The sequence below is a fragment of the Danio rerio genome, chromosome 3 (assembly GCF_052040795.2).
Source record: "Danio rerio strain M-AB ecotype USA chromosome 3, GRCz13ab, whole genome shotgun sequence".
NCBI lineage: Eukaryota > Metazoa > Chordata > Actinopteri > Cypriniformes > Danionidae > Danio > Danio rerio.
The window spans coordinates 22,855,811-22,876,373 of NC_141023.1; the positions used below are offsets into that span (position 1 = coordinate 22,855,811).

Sequence of the window (20,563 nt, forward strand, 5' to 3'; positions counted from 1 at the left end):
CAACACAGCAATGCGCCATACAGTCACCATAGTAACACATAGAAATAATGTTACGATACTGTAAACAACCTGAAGCAAATGTAACAACCTGAATCAAGCGTGAGGGCTTTGAAAATATTTATGACAGGACAGAGCTAAGAGGGACTCGTCTCACCTGTGCAGTTGGCGTACCGCTTTCCCGCCACGCTGTCCAGCAGCGCCAGCGCTAGGTTCTCTGGAGTGTCCGCGGGCAGAGGGGTCCAGTTCGTGTCCAGACTCGCCTCCGAGCTCTGCTCATCGCTGGACAGCGACGGGCTCCTGATGTCCGCAGTTGCGGAGGGCCAGCACGGCGCTTCTTCGGTCTCCGGACTGAACACCTCCCTCGCCGGGCCGCTCTCGGGAGACGTCTCCCTGAAGAATGGCACCACACGGGACAGGCTGGCCCGCCGTCTGGATGCCCCGGTGCCGGTAGCCTTCTCCCCAAAACCACCCGCCCGAGTGAGTGCATTGGTCTGCTTCTTCAAGAATTTTTCAAGAGGCTTCATTCCAGCCGGCATTTTGATGACAGAAATCAGAAGAAGGCCCTGGGTTGATCCTAATTAATACTCAATAAGGAACACTGATGATGAGCGTATTGCCGTGAGCGTCTACATCATAGCCGGATAATGCTGAAACTCGGATCGAGAAAATACCTGAAGAGACTCTGTTCTCCGCCGTGTTGAGGTGTCAAGAATAAAACACGGCCATTTTCAACGGTCCTCGTACACAAGTGATGCTGATGGAGTCCTTACTACGCTAAGAAAAAAAATCCAAACGTATCCCTGGGAAACCCGTCCTCCACTGCAGTCCTTCAGCTCGAGGAGCAGCAGCCTATGTGTGGACGATCATCGCCACTGTCAAATAAAGCCGAGATCGATGAATCAATCAGACGAACAATCAGAATAAAGATGAAAATAGCAGCAGGTATGTCTTAATAATGAATATGTACATGTAAGATCAGTCTCTGTCAAGATGCTGGAGCGTATAAATGAATCGTGGGTCCACCGCAGCAGGTCTGAAGGAGACGCGGGCTTCTGTCGCAGAGACGCGCGGCTGGATGGACGGTGATGATGAGATGAGGACTCCGTGTCTTCAGATCTGTTGGATCCCCGTTTATTTTTCTGTCACGGTTCCAAGTGTCTCTCTCTCTCTTTCTGCGCCTCGAGTCCGCACAAACACTGCACTCAGTCGTTCTCGCATACAGTACAGGCTACACACACACACCCTCTCTCTCCCTCTCTTTCTCTCTCTCTCCACCCGCCTCCTCTGCAGCTGAGTGCGTGTGTTATTGGTGGTGTCAAGAGATATTGCTCAATTGCTTTGAATCGCAGCAATTGCAGTCACAAGCTCACATAAACATGTGCGCCTAGGACTGGCCATTTGGATATGCATTTTCTATAGATCGACGTCAGTATGTGACACGTACTTTAATTCTGATAAAGCTATTGCAAACATACACTGTAAAAAATATCTGTTAATTAACACTCTACAACAATCTAGTTTTAAAAAATGACTTTTATTGACATGTTGGAGAGATTTGTTTGTGTTTACGATTTATATAATATATAGAGAACTAAGTCTGTAAAATAACAGAATGTATACTGGTAATTACAAGGTTTTTGTACTGTAATTTACATCACAAACCCTCACAATATATCACTTAAAACTATTTAAAATGTCGATAAAAAGCTTTTGGAGGATAGATCAAGATCCTATAATGCAATTTAAAAGAAAAGCTAAATTTTATATTATTAAACAAAGAAAAAAAAAACATGAATAACAAAATACGGAAAATATTTTGTACCAGCTACCAGTTTTTAATTTGGGGTCAGGACCAGAGTTTAGTGCTGAAGGGACAATGAAAATGTTCAGAGAAAACTCAAAATGCAATTTGAATTAATAAATAATTTAGCTAAGAAATTAGATTTAAATGTACAATTCATTAAGTTAAATAATCTCATTTTAATATCTACTTGAATTGCATTGTTTGTAGTTTTATTTTTAATTCACAAAAAAGATTACGTACAATTTGAATGAGTAAATTAACAAATATTTACAAATTGTTAAAAAAAATATTGCAAACAGAAAAAAATCTGTATAAATTATATATTAGCATAGATAAAAGTGTATTTGATTAAAATTGATTAATGGTGATTATTATTTCCTAATGTGTATAAAAAATGTAAATAATAAAATTAATAATAACAATAATTAACGAAATAATAATAAAAAATAAAGAAAAAATATATGAAAACTTACTTAAAATGTAAATTATTTTTAAGAGTGCATGGTACATAACTGTAAAATATGTCAATGTATGATGCAATTGCATTAGAAATAGTGGAATTAATCTGTAAAACATTAATTATGAGTAGACCACAATTAAAATAAACAGGTAAATAAAAATAAAAGCAATAATAGCTGTATTTAAAACAATGATAACAGCCTAGCAAAATTCATTAAGGAAGAACCTGAGACTAAGGATCTGTGCTATATCAGTTACACTTGGCCCGTGTGGTGTTCTCCATAGGCTGTGCAATTGACCAGCTGTATGGTTTCAAATTGCCCAGCTGGAAAGCACAAAGAAGAGTTATTTCCTCCACAGTCACTTTATGAAAACACACACAGACTGCATTTAGGTGTGTGTAATCAAAGGCTTTTTTTTAAGGAGACATACGCCAACACCATCAGCCCTCAGGCCTGGTCAAGGTACGAGTGTCTTATAACTGCCAGCCAAAAGAGTATGCAACTTCATTATCAGTATCAAGTTACATTTGGCCAGCCATACATGGTGTCTTGTTCAAACGTCTGTCAGGAAACAGTATCCCAAGACACCTATGAGGGGTAAATATGGGATCGGGTGACCATCGCTGACCGCATTATGCTGAGCACTTAATTGAGAAACAGAATAATTTATCACTTGGGAATAGATACTTAGGCTGTTAATCTCCTTAAAAGACAAATGGTGATTAAATAAAATGGTAGAAATAATTAAAAAAATTATGAATAAAAATGGCATGTGGATGACCATGCAGATATTTGCATAGCTTTGCAGTAAAAAACATTACAACAAGTAGAGTCAGTTTTGCTTTTCCTTAGAACTACAACTTCTATTTCTACTCTAATTGAGTTATCCAGTGTTTTACTTAAGAATCTGTGACCGAAGTCTGAACAGAAGAAATAATTAAGATTGCTGGTAGCACTTTATAGAGCAATTCCATGCAAATGTCAAACTTCCCATGAATAATAAAAAAAAAGTTTTCACCAAAATATCAAAACTGTTTCTACAGTTTTTGTGTAAGCAAGTGTTTTACAGTTATTTAAAAATACTCAAAAATGCCTCAAACAATTATATTCGATTTACCAAAGACACATAAGTGACAATGTCACATCCATAACGAAGCCTTTTACTAATAAATGTAAAGTATTATTAAGATATTAGCTGTTTTTTATTACATATCTGCATGATATTGTTCTACAGCCTAATCCTATTCAATCCCTAAACCCAACTATTACCTTAATAACTGGTAATAAGAAGCTAATTTTGAGTTTATTTTGGTAAAGTCCATAGTTATTTGTTTATTTACAGTGAGAATTAAAAATAAATTGACACATCAGAGACGAGTGATGGTATTCGGCAAGCTACTGAATTTTTGAAAAAAGCTCAAAAATTAATAAATGCTAAAATGAGTTGAATTTCATGTAGTTTTTTTTTTTTAACTCTTTTCTAATTTAAATATTTCATAGCATAAATTGGTTCTTTATACTATAAACTATAAGGCTACCTTATCAGTGAGCAGCATTTAGCGTGAATAATATTTAAAAATGTCATAAAAAACCTCATTACTCCAAAATGATATGTACATTTTACAAATACAAAGTAACTGCATGTTTTAAAACAGAAAGTTAAACATTAAAAGATCTTTATTTTACACTGTAAAAAGCGATTAGTTTGCTTTAATTTAAAAAGTGAGTAAACTCATTGCCTTAAAAGTATAAGGTAAATTATGCAAAAAAATATAAAATTTAGTCAACTTAACAATCTAAGTTATAATAGATTTACTTGTTGCTTTTAAGTTAACGGTGTTACTTTTTTTTTTAAATAAAGAGTTAGATATGGTCATAAAGGGATGGACATGGTCAGCAACAATACTCAGGCAGGCTGTGGCATTGACACAATGCTCAATTGGTACGAATGAGCCCAAAGTGTGCCAAGATAATATCCCCCACTGCGCCACACTATCAATACCAGCCTGAACTGTTAATACAAGTTAGGATGGATTCATGCTTTTATGTTGTTGACGCCAAATTCTGACCCTACCATTCAAATGTCGCAGCAGAAACCGAGATTCATCAGACCAGGCATTGTATTTCCAATCTTCTCTTGTCCAATTTTGGCTAGCCAGTGTGAATCGTAGCCTCAGTTCCCTGTCATTAGCTGACAGGAGTGACCCCAGTGTGGTCTTCTGCTGCTGTAGCCCATTTGCCCCACGGTTGGATGTGTTGTTTGTTCAGAGATGCTCTTCTGCATACCTCGGTTATAACGAGTGTTTTTTTGAGTTACTGTTCCCTTTCTTTCAGCTTGAACCAGTCTGGCCATTCCCCTCTTACCTCTGGCATCAACAGACTCAGTGGATATTTTCAGTTTTCTGACCATTCTCTGTAAACCCTAGAGATGGTTGTGCTTGAAAATCCCAGTAGATCAGCAGTTTCTAAAATACTTAGACCAGCCCATCTGGCACCAACAATTTTGCCACATTCAAAGTCACTTAAATCACATTTCTGCATTCTGATGCTCAGTTTGGTCTGCAGCAGATCGTCTTGACCATCTCTACAACATTACTGTCATGGCCCTATGTTTACATAATAAAAACTTAAAAATAAAAAATAAACCATTGCTTAAAACTGATTAATTTTTTGAATGTGTGCTCTTATGTTAATTTTCAAGCATATATCTTGCGTTATTTTGTTATTCAGTTATGGAGCAAGTCTGTGATCAGCAGTGGAGAAAGTGGTCTGTCTGATGAACCGAGATGAACTCATTTGACTGCTTCCACACATCATTGGTGACTGTGCACTGCAAAACCTCACTCTGGGTAAGTGCACTTCCATCTCATCACAGAAAGATAAAAGGTGTTGAAGTTCTACTTCAACTACATCCTGTATGATTATGATACACTTTGAGCGATGCATGTGCGACTTGGCAGAGCCGTGTCTGCAAGCTTAAAACTGCAGGCCGTAAAAAAGCGTCGCTGGTATAATTTTAGCTCTGCGTCAGTAGAGGTCCTCATAGTCACCATGGAAATGAGAGTGAAAGCATGCTGCAGAGAGCTGGAAATCACACATTGTGTGAACCACTGCAGTCATCCGCTGGTCGCAGAGCTAATGTCACATACACACTCATTCTCTCCACTACACACTTCTCTCTCCCACTTGATAAGGTCTGATGTATGAAATATTGTTTCCAAGCCTCTGCTCATGTGAACCGAGAAACCTCCTGGATTTTAAAAAGGCTTTTGATACCATTAATCATAACGTTGATTCATCTAAATTATCAAGGTGTATTTTTTTTCTTATACATTAGTGTGGAGTCATATTTAAATTTGAGAAACAATGAAGAAACAATAATGCATGCTCACCATTTCTTGATTGTAATAAAGGAGTTCCATAGGGGTCAATTCTTGGACCACTTTTGTTTGGACTATAGATTAATAATTTGCCTGATAGTTTGTCCAGAGTTTGAGGTTCAAATGTATGCAGATCATACTGTTGTCTATACTCATGCAAAAGCCAAAAAACAAGCTGCTATCAAGCTCACAGCTACACTGACTGAACAAAGTTTTAGATTATGGTTATATCAGGTTATGACACTCTTGTCTTCCCCTTATTGTGGGCATAATACTCAAGAAAGAGTAGTAGCTTTTCCCAGATATTTTAAAGGAAAAGTAATGAATACTGTTAAGCATTTTAAATATTTAGTAATAATTATGGACACTAGCTTAAACTCTAAATAGACAGATGGATGGATAGATAAAATAAATAAACAAACAAACAAACAAACATTAAAAAAAGCAAAAGTGTTGGAGCAAACCTGATGATTTATTGGGATATCAGGCATAATCATCAGGTATAATCATCATATCATACCATTGTCCCTGTACAAAATAAATGACCGAAACAATTCATCTAAGTAATCAGTAGCCCTTTCAAAATTTCACATTTAGTCATTGCTTGATATAAACTTGCAGTTTTGGCATGATGTCCCTGGAAAAAACCCTGCCAAACCTCTGAGTTACTTGAGCACTGGGCTCCCGTCTGGTCATGTAGCGTGACAGGGGGTTCGACATCAGTTCTCAAGAGCTCCGCCTTATAAAGAAGGAAAGGGGGAGATGGGGTGGATGGAGGGTTCTTCAAAAACTAAGATAAGGAAGGTAGGAGAATGGGCTTATTTACTGGAATCTCGAATTCATCTGATCTGGTCTAGCAATGATATGGGATTGGACTAGCAATGATTGTTGATGTGATGCCAGCCACAATCAATAATAGTATGTGCTCCTATCAAAATTAGTTTATAAAACTTCATTTATGAAAATCTTTTAGTCATATTACCTATTAAAGTGAATCTTTTACAAAAATATGGTGTTTAATATAGGGCTGTGATATTGGAAAAACTGACATTGTACATACATATATACAGCTGAAGACATAATGATTAGCTCACTTGTATATTGAATTTTTCTAACATTTTATAGAAAAAAAAAACATTTTTAAAAATAGAAATTTTAATAAATAACTTTACCAAATTTGTATTATTTTTGATAATGTTTTACTAGTTAATTTGATATTATTATTCCTTGATCTGTTAAACATCACTTGGAAACCTTAATTAACTTTTAACCTTAATATAAACACTTTTGTATAACCTTAATATATACACCTTTAACCTTTATTTAAACACTTTTAACCTTAATATTTACACCTTCAACCTTTATATAAGCACTTTTAACCCTATTATAAACACCTTTAACCTTTTTATAAGCACTTTTAACCTTATTTTAAACACCTTTAACTTTTATATAAACACCTTTAACCTTTTTATAAACACTCTTGTATAACCTTAATATAAACACATTTTTTTGTTCTCTTTTGGAATCTAACAGAGCATTTGGACCCAGAAACTGTGACATCAGATTTAACATACAGGTTTCTGACTTCCCCTTGCTAATTTCACAAGGATAACCCCTTGAATTGGGAAGTACATTGCTTTGGGTATGATGTGTGTGTGTGTGTCACAATCAACTGTTTGTCATGCTGTTTAGTCATATGACCTTCTCTTCAGATGACTGACATGGTGCTAAAGTGCATATTCTGACTTCATCCGAAGCCCCCTCACTATAACTTGCCTTCAAATGGCTATTTAATGTTTTCTGTCCTCTAGACAAGATAATGTAAGGGGTAATGAACCCATAAATAAATTAACCCTGAAACCAGATGAGGTCCTGCAGCTGGGAATGATGTGAACAAATGTTATGAAATTAGAAATGCACAGACAAAAATTCAGTCAATACACTTTCTAAATATGTTAAAGAAAACTGATTATACATATGCTTAGATTTAAAATGCTTTATAAGCTTTAGAATGAAGCTTTAATTTAGTATAAAATACAATATAATATAATATAATATAATATAATATAATATAATATAATATAATATAATATAATATAATATAATATAATATAATATAATATAATATAATATAATATAATATAATATAATATGAAGTCAATAAAAATGCATTATTTGAAAAATAAAACATTTATATATGGAACATTAATAATAATATTAATAAAGTGTTAACTATTTTGGGGGTTTTCTGCCTTGTATTGGATAGTGGAGGACAGACAGGAAAGCATTGGGAGCAGAGAGAGGGGAAGGATGGGCATAGGACCTCGAGCCGGGAATCGAACTCAAGTCGCCCTAAGCACTATGGTGTGCTTTAGAAATCTCATTTTATAAAGAAATATAAAGAAATTTGTGACTGACATTCATTATTTACACAGTTTAAGCCCCTTAAAATAGAAATCAGCTAAGTAAACAGCTTATACTTTAAAATGATTTTATTTAGAAAAACAATCATTGATGACACAATAAAAGACTCACAGTAAAGCCCCAAAATATTAATTTATCACCATTTAAATAGATAGTAAAATGTATTTAGTTTGACACTATTCTCTAAACCACTAAGTTTGACCCTTTTGTCAACAAGTTCTTAATCATTTTAAATACAGAATATGAGATAACATAACTTTTTTTCTATATTTTAATAAGTACAGGTCAGATAAAGTTTCATAATATATATACAGTTGAAGTCAGAATCATTAGCCCCTTTTGAGTTTTTTTATTTTTTAAATATTTCCCAAATGATGTTTAACAGAGCAAGGAAATTTCTCAATTCACAGTATGTTTGATATATTTTTTATTTTAGAGAAAGTCTTATTTTTTTATTTTGGTTAGAATAAAAGCAGTTTTTAATTTTTTAAAGACCATTTGAGGTCAAAATTATTAGCCCCTTTAAGCTACAATTTTTCGATATTCTACAGAACAAACCATCATTATAAAATAACTTGCCTAATTACCCTAACCTGCCTAGTTAACCTAATTAACCTAGTTAAGCCTTTAAATGTCACTTTAAGCTGTATAGAAGTGTCTTGAAAAAATATCTAGTAAAATACCATTTACTGTCATCATGGCAAAGATAAAATAAATCAGTTATTAGAACTGAGTTATTAAAACTATCATGTTTAGAAATGTGTTGAAAAAAATCTTTTCTCTGGTAAACAGAAATTGGGGGAAAAATCTTTCAGCTAATCATTCAGCACAGTATATGTGTGCAATATTACAAAACATCAGAACAATGTAAAATATATAGATTTTTATGGACAATGTTTAATGTTTAGTTTTGATTTTTTTCATGATTTTATTTATGAATGTAAAAACTTAAATTATTAAATTGTTAAATATATATTACAATTTTAAAGTAACTGCTTCCTTGCTGTATGTAGTTCAAATGAAATTATTACTCTATTATTGATTTTTTTACTCTTACCATTAATAATAATAATAATAATAATAGTAATAATAATAATTATATTAGAGTGATTGCTGGAGAATCTGAAGACTGGAGTAATGAAGCTGAAAATACATCTTTAATATCGGTGGAATACATAATTAAACTAAATTATAAACTGCTTTTCTTTTAACTGTTTATTAAATTTTACATAAATAACAAAGTGATTTTAAAGAGAAATTTAAACAATTCCCACCCCTGCCCTATAAACATGATGCAATTACATTCTTCTAAGACAGAAAAGAAAAAAAATAATTTAAATACATTTTAAAAACTAAATAAATTTAAAACAAATTCAGCAAAATAAAATTTAAATACCTGTACAGAATGCACATATACCTTGATAACCAAAATATTACAAACAAAAATCCTCGGGTAATTATACAATGTACTTAATTACATTTGCTTTGCAATTGAAAGACCCCAAGATTTAGATTGACAGTTTGTAGAGATCCTGACATGCTCAGAAAAGAAAATTCTAAATGGGTCCCATGTTTCAGAAAAAGCCCTAATATTGCTGTTTATTGTAAACCTGAATTTTTTCCAAATGGATGAAGCTCATTGCATCTTGCAACCAGCTGTCAAAACTCGGGGGAAATCTTTGTTTTCATAATAAAAGAACGCATCGTCTTGCTAACAGTGCAAGGGTGTTTGCAGTATAGCTCAATAACCCTGCTATATTCGGAGAAAGTCCAAAAACTGCAAAAAGTTCGATGTGCATCTTTGTCACAGAAGAGAAACACTTGATAATTGATAGACAAAAAGTGATTGATGGACAAAGCCAATTATAAAGTACTTTTGAACAGTTATTTTCACAATTTTACAATTTTCACTATATTTTTTATTAAATAAATGCAGCATTGGTGAGCAGAAGCTTATTTTAAAACATTAAAAAATGGAGTATGTATATATATATATATATATATATATATATATATATATATATATATATATATATATGTATGTATGTATGTATGTATGTATATATATACATACTCCATTTTTTAATGTTTTAAAATAAGCTTCTGCTTACCAATGCTGCATTTATTTAATAAAAAAATATATATATAACATATTATTATTTGTGTATCCCTACTCATAAAACCTTTTGTATCTGTTCATTTGTATTAGTTGCCTCTCAGAAAGCCAACCAAAACTGATCAGCATTTCCATTAAAGCAAAAGAAGTCATTACCATGGTAATTGCATAAGTATATTTGTCTTTGTAATGAACATCACTCTCTAATATACATTTGCCTGGCAGTGAAGCCCACCAGTCCTTGCGGGTGCATAAAAACACCCACCCACACACACACACACACACAACCACTTACACATACAGAGATGATGGATGACCTCAAGAGCCTAACGCACTTGCCCTGCAGTGAAGAACAGAGCTCACATCTGCGATGACTCATTAAATTCATCCCCCAACCCTCCACGCTGTCACAACGCCATCCTTATGCCATGCATTATCATACACAACGCAAACACGCAAGTGCACACGCTCACTGTTGTCATTCTGCTTGGTGAAAAGGATTGTAATGCATTGTACAGACAGATAAACGCAACAAAACATCAATGTCCTTAGTCAGAAAACTGAGACACTCAGCCTATTATATTCACAATAAACAATAGATCCATCATGTCCAAAACACACACACACACACACACACTCACACACACACACACACACTCACACACACACACTCACACACACACACACACACACACACACATACACACACACACACACACACACACACACACACACACACACACACGTTACTAAACTGGGAACCCCTTCAAAAGCAGACTGAAGCCTCTTGTGGAAACACACTTGCTCTTTTATACACACACGTTTACAAACAGGAGCCAAAATAAGTGTTTTAGGCCTCTAGAGGTTAGATTCAGTGTGTGTGTGTGTGTGTGTGTGTGTGTGTGTGTGGACTATTTGTGCCGTAAGGAGATTATATTTAACTCATTAAACAGACCCACTTCCAAGCACTATGATAAACAAAAAGCCCCCTTCATCTAATCACAGAGACCCCAAACACTTCATAAGAAGGAAAGACGTTTGTCTCACCCCAGCAAAGATGCGCTCCTTCCAGTCAGCCTCGCAGATTAAGATGGTAATGTGACCCTGAATCCATTTTCAAAAACACCCTTTCATGGGATTATGTTTCACTGTGATCCTCAGGCTTATGGCATCATTTAGCTTGGCTTCATTTGGGAAGTGTCATTAGATTACGCTAGATTATGCAGGATTTCTTAATGTGCACTTCTAGAGTCTAGACTCTCTTTTAATGAAATTTAGAAGAGAGAACTTCAGTCTGGGACCAAAGTATAGGCCTAAATCCTAACAACAACAAAAATACTGTTTACGTATTGTAAAAACAAATGCAGAGTTCCACACCAATCATTCATGCTGTCCAGACACAAATGGATTAAGTTAACTTAAATTTAAGTGGATTGAACATAAAACAATTACATTGTCCCCTCGAAAATCTCAAATATTGTGTAATAATCTCAGCAGGATGTTTTCACACCTCTAGTTTGAAAAATGTCAGGAAAGTGGGTGAGTGCAGCGTTGTTTATGTGGGAGTGCGAGTGGCGAAAGAGGGAAGGGTTTGCATGAAAAGGGGAGCTTCATTACGTGCACTACAGCTGATTTAAACACCGGCAACACAAACACAGAGAAATGGAGAGTGATATGGAGACCAGCATTTACAGCAGATCTGAGAGCTGTGTGGAAATGGAGGATTTTCACTCCATAAGATTGTAGTGACATTACTGTAAACTTAGTAACTAAATCATATTAACTAAGGCATGTCTTTAAAAACTGAAAGAGTACTGCTCACGATACTAACTTGGCCATCTGAATAAATATAAACAAAGAACATTGATCCCAAACGTACCAAATCCGTAGAGAAAGGATAACCAACACGAACTGGAACGTTTGTCACATGTTTGCAGACCACTGTAATCCAACTGCTTGGGTCTACATGCTAGCTGTGCTCTTATTGCAAGCAAATAGAAACTAAACCTTCCTTGAAGCACATTAATAAATGCAACACTGATGATCTATGTCTCCAAACAATTTTTCTTCTACTAGTTTAAATTATGGTTGGCAAGACAAAATGGCATCTCTCCAAAACTGTAACAGGTAAAAAGGGATCTTCAAAACTATTGTTGGATGACCAAAAGCAACATGCTAAGCACATTTGTGCAGTTTGTGTTTGGTTTCAGCTCTCGAAAAAGTCATTTGCTCAAAAATCTGACTTGTCATGCTCCAAAAACAATGAAAGTATCGATTCAATTGAGAATCAGACTTGGCCATGCTGGATGGGTTTTCCACAACACCATCTCAGAAGAGATCCAGACTGGAGGCAAGGTGTTTTTTTTCTTTTCTTTGAAAGCTTTTCTTAATTCATGCCAAATTACTTGCAAACTGTGCGTGTTGTAAAGAACAGAACAACAGAAATAATATGATTATGATACAATAACAAAAATTATTTTAAAATGCCAGAGAAAACAAATATATACATATATATATATACACACATATATATATATACACACACACATATATATATATATATATATATATATATATATATATATATACATACACACACACACACACACACATATACATATATATATATATATATATATATATATATATATATATATATATATATATATATATATAAACATTGAAGCAATTTCTTGTTGTTTTAAGCCTAGGAAAAGAGTAGAGTAGTTTTTTTTTGCCTATTTACTCTTCTATTCTACTCTTTTATTACTTTTTAAACCACATTCATGGTTTGTAATACTGTAATTGAGTAGTTTTTCCTCAGGAATTTACTAAGCAGTTTTAAAAATGTGTACTTTTACTTTCCCTTGAGTACATTTTTATTGCAGCATTAATACTTTTACTCCACTACTTTCCTTCGCCCTGCTGTCACAACTTTATTTTTTCTCGTCTATGGGGATAAGAAAAATCTGTCCTCTAATTCCTGTCCAATCAAATTGCACAGCAGGTAAATTGCATCATAATGAACTACCTCAAGACAAGAGCAATTTATAATTTCAGCAAACTCTTTGCAACCATTAAAATTGTCCCAGATGTCCGAAACCGTCACACTTATTGACCCAGAGACCGTTTAGATGCATGTCACTGAAGAAAAAATAATGGAGGTTTACTGTATGAAGACTGAAATAGTCAACATGATGTCAGATTGAAGTTGTACCCCAACGTCATTTTGTTTGGAAATGAAAATCGGGTAGACGGTCAATGTCCAACGTCCAAAAACACTTTAAACAAAAACTAAACATGGTTTTATTACAGTAAATGTGTAGTAACCATGTTTTTCTTGGTAGAATGATTATCATTCGTATAACCACAGCTTTACTACAAAAAAAAACATGGTTAAATATATATTGTTAGTGTAGCTAAACCATGGTTCACTGGTGTAATTTTAACTGCAAACTTTTCAAATTATTATTTATAGTCAAATTATAACCCATTTTCATTAGGGACTACATACAACCTTTTAAAGAATTCACTAAATCCTATCAAAAAAAAAAAAACTTTAACTCACCAAAGGGCCTTTTTTGGAGTTGCTAGAATAAAAAATGAACAATATGTTGGGAGATACATTTGCACTAAAGAGGAATGCTTTTAGAGTATATTCATTCATATCAATGGGTTATGAACGTCACACAGTGAGAAGGCTATTTATGACTTTATTTGATTTTTTAGTGAAACTGGTTTTAAATAAGCTTCTTATTCATTTCAATAATGACAATGCTTTTATTTTTATGTGAAGTGCTCCTTTATTGAACCTACATTAAATACAAAAAGAAGCTCGTTTGCAATGTAGGCCTCATTATAAAAGAAAGAAGCTAAAGACAGAATGAGTGAGTCTCCTATCTTACACAACAACGCCACATTAGACGTTCTCTCTCGCTTTCACCTAGGGATACATGCAGGTTAAAGCAATTTCCTTGCCTGTGAAATCACACCTCAGCTGTGAAGAGGATGTGAGAAAAAATACATCAAGAATATAGAAAGTGAGGAAAAAGAAAAGAGAGAAAATCAATCAAAAGAAATGACAATGAATATGGGTCTCGGGCGCCTGAGTCACTTCTGATGAGTTTGTATGCACAAGCGTCTGTACTTGAGCATCACACACACACACACACACACTCATTATACACACGCATCATTTGTCTCAATGCATGGATGCTCCCAAAACAGCTCCCATGAATCATGCAAAAATGTAATGACACCCACATAAACACATGCTCCTGGCCCATAAAAGGGGGATGGGAAGCCAAAATGACATCACTCTGAGAGACGGGGGGCTTTGTTTGGTTACTGTCCCTCCAAAAAGCCGAGGGGGAAGATGTGCGTTTCTAATACAAAACAATGGTTGGGAGAGGAGACAGCGTTAAATATGCAGAGGCTGCCGACTTAAGCCATTGAAAATGCATCAGTGACAAAAGCGCTTAAAGAAGGCTCACTAATTGTGCAGACTTCACACGTTTAAAATGTGTCAGATTTAGGGCATTTAACTTAAAAAGAGATTTTTTTTGGGGGGGTGGGGGGATCTTTGAAATCCTAAAGTTGAGGTAGAGTTTTGGGTCAGTTTTTTTTTTTTTTTTTTTTTTTTTTGCTTCAAGGATTCTTAAAGAAAAAGTCAGGGCTGAAATGACAATTCTTACTCATTTAGTGTTTTCTTACATCTAACAGACTGAGATAAATGAAGAATTTTACTGGTCAAAAGTTTGGGGTCAGGTTTTTTATTTTTCATGTTTTTTTATCTAATAAAACGATTCTGTTCATCAAGGCGGCATTTGTTACATGTAAAAATGTTAAATTGTTAAATATTTATACAAATTTTAAATAACTGCTTTTTTATTGTATGTACACTCTCATAAAACGGTACAATGTTGAACTAAAGAAGGTACATACCCTTGTCTTTGGGGCAGTACCTTTTTATGGAACAGAATTGTACATTAAGACAAAGAAACAAATTTGTACCATTGCAGTTTGTACCTTTAGGACATGATTTGTACTATGGAAAACCAAAATGTGCCTTTGGTTTTCAAAACCTGCATATACAATATTGTACCTTCATCAAAGGTACAAACCTGATCCATGAAGGTACCACTACAGTGACAAGACACTTTATACCTTAACAGTGTCAAATGTGGTCCTTCAAAAGCTATTTAAAGCCATTTTTCTTTATCCAAAACGAGTCAATTTATTTTCAGAAACATAAAACCTTTAAATGGACCTTCTTCATTCACAACAAAGACTAAAAATACTTTAACATAAATCAAAAGATCTATTTTTTTGCTGAACATTTACAACACTTTTCACAAAAATGTTACAAAAATACATTTTCCTATGTGCAAAATAAAACATTTTCTTCTCCAGTTTTCACACAATACCTTTGTAATCACTTAAAAGTTCATTTAATTCACTTCATTTTAAAATAGAAATGGAAATATATGAATAAATAAACAAATAAATAAATAAGTATTTTATACAGTTGAAGTCAGTATTTTTGCCTTTTAATCTTTTTCTTTTTTAAATATTTCCTAAATTATGTTTAAAATAGCAAGAACATTTTCACAGTATGTCTGATAATATTTTTTCTTCTGGAGAAAGTCTAATTTGTTTTGTTTCGACTAGAATAAAATAAGTTTTTATTTTTTTTAAAAGCCATTTTAGGGACAATATTATTAGCCCCTTTAAGCTTTATATATTTTTTATATAGTCTACAGAACAAACCATCATTATACAATAACTTGCCTAATTACCCTAACCTGCCTAGTGAACCTAATTAACCTTTAAATGTCACGTTGAGCTGTATAGAAGTGTTTTAAAAAATATCTAGTAAAATATTATTTACTGTCATCATGGCAAAGATAAAATAAATCAGTTATCAGAGATGAGTTATTAAAACTATTATATTTGAAAATGGGTTGAAAAAAATCTTCTCTGTTAAACAGAAATTGGGGAAAAAAACTAGAGGGCTAATAATTCAGGGGGCCTAATAATTCTGACTTTAACTGTATATAAAAGACAACACAATTGTGTCCACATCAAACAATATTTAAAACGATAAATGATTTCATTTACACAATCAGACTAGATTAAATGAATGAGATTTCATTTGTAAGTGTTTCAAGTGTTCATGAATATACAATGTGAAATTATGGGTGAAATCATTTTCTATCATCATTCAGCATAAATAATTATATATAAAACTTATTTCGACCTGTACTGTGATCATACTAAGTTAAAAACTAACAGTTCGTAATTTTAATTTTGAGGCTTTTTATTTAAATAAATTATATTTTTTTATTTTTGTATAACTATGATAAGTGAAGGTCATAGTCATAAAAAAGCATTATTCAGTAGATGCACAAATCATTAAAACCATAACAAAAACAAACATGGCCCTATGTACCATTTCCACAACATCTTTGAATGCATTTAATGCTTGTAATTGTGAAGGAATCTGTGACGTGTGTCAGGTCTGTGCAGGTCATCTGCAGCCTGAAGCAGTAAATCAGGCCACGTTTCAGTGAACTCGGATGCAGCGTACAAACAAATTCAACCTTGTGATCAGCCTCCTTCATGCACAGTGGGAAAGCAGTGTTGAGCGTGTTTATAAACACTGCATCAGTCACACTGGAAATATTTCTAGCCCATAAAATTGAAACGGGAACCTTCTGAACCTGACTTCCATCACGTCTGCCTATAGCCTGTACAAGTCAACGCTGATCCAGAGAGACTGAATGAAAGAGATTCCATACATAACTGATGAGAAGAGATGAGGTCACATGGGGAAGAAAGTTTGCTTTAAGCATGTGGGTCGCTGTCAGTGAAAGGGTGCAGATGATTAAATAAACTGAAGGAGAGGACTGAAAAACTTTTTTATGCTGAAAATTAAAGGTGTAGTAACTTGCCTAAATGCTAATCAGTTAGCATAATATATTTCAAACACTGTCTCCCCCCTGGAGTCTAAAGCCATGCCTCCTGAAATCGCGAATGCACATTTTAAATATGACAGAGACCCACTAAATCAATGGTCTCAAACTGAATTCCTGGAGGGCCGCAGCTCTGTATAGTTTAGCTCCAACTAGGCGCACTGCTAAACATACAGCTCTACCGGGGCACAGCACCCCCTCAAAAAACAATTAAAATAAATAAATAAATAAAAAAATGTAAATATTATATATATATATATATATATATATATATATATATATATATATATATATATATATATATATATAGTTTTAAAAACAAAATTGTTTACATCATTTTTAGTTGTGAATCAGTTTTAATAAAACAAATCAGCTAAATAAAATAATAATAAAACAGCTAAACAAATCAATTAAAAATACATTTAAGTACAAAAGGTGCATTTTAGAACTTTTGAGCCCCATGGAATTGGAATTGCTAAGGGCTCCCAAATCACTATAGTTCGGCTTAGCTTTATTTACTTCTATTTTTAAAATATATTTATTCTTTATTTTTGTCCTGTCTCTGTCATTCTGTTACACTGTATTGTAGAAGCTCTGTCACTAAAACAAACTCTTTGTACGCGTCAACAAACCTGGCAATAAATGCTCTTTCTGATTCTGATGAAGCTATTTCACAGATAAATCACTGCATATATGTGACCCTGGACCACAATTGCAGTCTTATGTAGTACAGTTTTAACAACAGCTAAAAAATACATTATGTGGTTGTTTTTTTTATTTTTATGAAATTTAAAAAAACAGAATATTAAGTAAAGGTCATGTTCAGGAAAGTCATTTTTTGCAAATTGTAAATATTCTCAAAATAAAACAAAACTTTTTTTTGCATGGCTATTTGGACGATTTCATAGTGATTTTCTCAATATTTGTAGTTTTTTAACAATCAGATTTCAGACTTTTAAATAGCCTAGTTGTATGTTAACCAAATACTGTCATATCCTAAAGTAAACATCAATGGAAAGCTTTTTGTATTCGATGTATAGTTAATTTCCAAATTTCAAATGTTAAAAAGCTCTAAGGTTCCATGCAACTGTAACAACAACAAAGAAATGAAAGCTTACTGTTACGATAGATCTAGTGCACATTTATGATACGAGCATTTCCAGCGTTATGGATGTGACATTTGCAGTTAAAACTCAAAATCTTAAAAATCTGTAGAGTAAAACATGAATCTGTAAACTTGTATTCTTTAAATGAGGAAAATAAACATGCGTTATGGATGTGACCAATAAAGTGAGCGAGTTTACAGTAACATGCTTTGTAGAAATTCTGTGAATTAAACTGCACAACCCAAAATAAATTATGCTAATTAAAAGGATAAGAGTTGGCCCACTATAAAACAAAAATGATTGATTTTATTTTATTTTATTTAACATGTTTGCATTTATGAGAAAAAAAGCTTTGATATGGATGTGACAGATATGACATTGCCAGTTGTGACTTTGGTAAATCAAATCAAATAGTTTAAAAACATTTACAAGACATTTTTGAGTATTTCTAAAGTACTGTAAAATACTTGCTTACAATAAACTTTATCCGTATTTTGGTGAATTTTTTTTTATGGCAAGGTTGACATTTGCATGGAATTGCTCATACAACATTTACTAACATAGTTATTATTCTTCTCGTGAACAGGCCTCTCTCTGTTGACATGCTTTTGTGATTAAGCTATGAAATCTGGTAACACAAAACTGTCCTGCTTTCCCCTTTCAGCTGTATCATGATTTCACTAGTTTAAATGTTTTGTAATATGAACCGGTAAACAATGGCACAGGTATGCTTTAGCCAGGATGCATCACAAAAGACTGAATGCTGACTGAATACTTGTATAATAGGTCAGTGAGACAGCAGTTTCACTGATCCTGTGCATAATAATTACATTATGATTATGCAAGAGTGTTTTGGTAGGGTGTTGTCAAGAGGATGCACGCAACTGCAAAGATGCAGCTCAAGTGATTTAATATACATAAAACACATAAGTCTACTTTATTGTTTCACACATCGTTTGTAAAATACCTAATTAAATAATGCCATCATTTCACTGTAAAACCCAACAGTCAACTTGATCAAATAAGTGTAGTAAACTCAAAATTGACTGAAAGTTAATTCTACTCATTTGAAAGGTTTTGAACTCAGTGATGAAGGTAATGAGTTAATTAAATACCTCATTACTTCAACTTAAATGGAGAAAGTTCACAGTACTCATATAGATTGTTTTTTTACTTAAATGGTTTTAAATGAGTTTTACAGTATTCATTTGGTTAGAGTTCTTTTCATTTATCGTGTTTTACTGTGCTCAAATTACTTCATTTACGCAAATATTAAGTTCACAGTACTCGTTAGGATTAGTGTTTGAACTTAAATGGTTTGTTGCGATGAGTTTCCTCAAACAGTTTGAGTTCTTAACTTTTTGGGTTTAACAGCGTAGGGCCAGACAGAATCTGCAGATATTTTTTGCTATTTCTGCTGAGAATATATAATAAATAAGATAGAAAATAAATAAAAAATCTATGCAGAATGATTTTTAGGAGTATCGCTAACAACATAATATATGAAATCAACAATTAATTATAATAAATTATTGTCTCAAATTACAGAAATATTAGTAAAATAAATTAAAAACTGAATAAATATAATTGTACAAACATTTACACAAGTAAAATACATAGACTTAACGATGGGCTAAAAGTCTGTGGATTTCTACGCGTGCAGATTTATCATTTAGCATAATAAATAATAGTTGTGTAAAAATTAAACTTACTCAATTTGGGTTTTGGGAGATGGCAAACTGGGAGATGACCAGCAAAAACCTGCTTGGCCAACCTAGAAGACAAGCCAAAACCAGCTAAGTCCAGCTTAAACCAAGCTGGTTATTCCAGCTGGTCTCTCAGCCTGACTAGTTTAGACCAGGCTGAAATAGCCAAACCCCCTCTAAAACCAGACTGGTACATAGGCTAAAACCATCCAACCGGCTTACGAGTTAAGATGTTTTTTTTCCACCCAAGAGTTTTATTTTAAATCAATATTTATTTCCTTGTCGAACTGGTATTTTAATAAGTGGATTTTGTAAATATTGCATTAGTCAATTTTGAATTAAGACGAACAGAATCTAGTTAAGCAAGATCCTCTAGCATTAAAATAAATAAAGTATTAGATGTTTATTGCTTTTATGCTTGAAATAAAACTCTTATCTTGACCAATATATTTTCAGCTAAATGTTTGAATCTATTCCTTTAGCTTTTGTTCAGTCAGGCTAGTTACCAAGATAATGTTATACATTTGCCATTTTTGTGTATCCGTTTTTAAGTAATTCTGACATTTCAGATTTATTGCAAATATTTCATGTA

At 33.4% G+C, this 20,563-nt stretch overlaps 1 protein-coding gene and 1 long non-coding RNA gene across 7 annotated transcripts in view; one reads left to right on the top strand and one right to left on the bottom strand.

Annotated features, from left to right (window-relative positions):
- Positions 1 to 1,214, bottom strand: part of rapgefl1 (Rap guanine nucleotide exchange factor (GEF)-like 1) — a 77,878-nt gene extending 76,664 nt beyond the window's left edge. For 2 of the 4 annotated variants that reach the window (XM_087244319.1, XM_087244318.1), the window contains exons 1-2: positions 968 to 1,214; positions 155 to 872 (exon numbers count right to left, since the gene is read on the bottom strand). In XM_087244319.1, the coding sequence (XP_087100445.1) occupies positions 155 to 536 (382 nt within the window). In that variant the 5' untranslated portion in view covers positions 537 to 872; positions 968 to 1,214. Of the gene's footprint in view, positions 1 to 154 lie in introns of all 4 variants that reach the window. The other 2 variants (XM_087244317.1, XM_087244316.1) reach the window with 1 other exon arrangement.
- The window catches only part of LOC141381189 (uncharacterized), a 54,144-nt gene continuing 33,822 nt past the window's right edge, over positions 242 to 20,563 (top strand). For 2 of the 3 annotated variants that reach the window (XR_015480760.1, XR_015480761.1), the window contains exons 1-2: positions 242 to 942; positions 4,996 to 5,114. This is a non-coding gene — a long non-coding RNA (uncharacterized LOC141381189). Of the gene's footprint in view, positions 943 to 4,995; positions 5,115 to 7,178; positions 7,510 to 20,563 lie in introns of those variants that run through there. The other variant, XR_015480759.1, reaches the window with a different exon arrangement.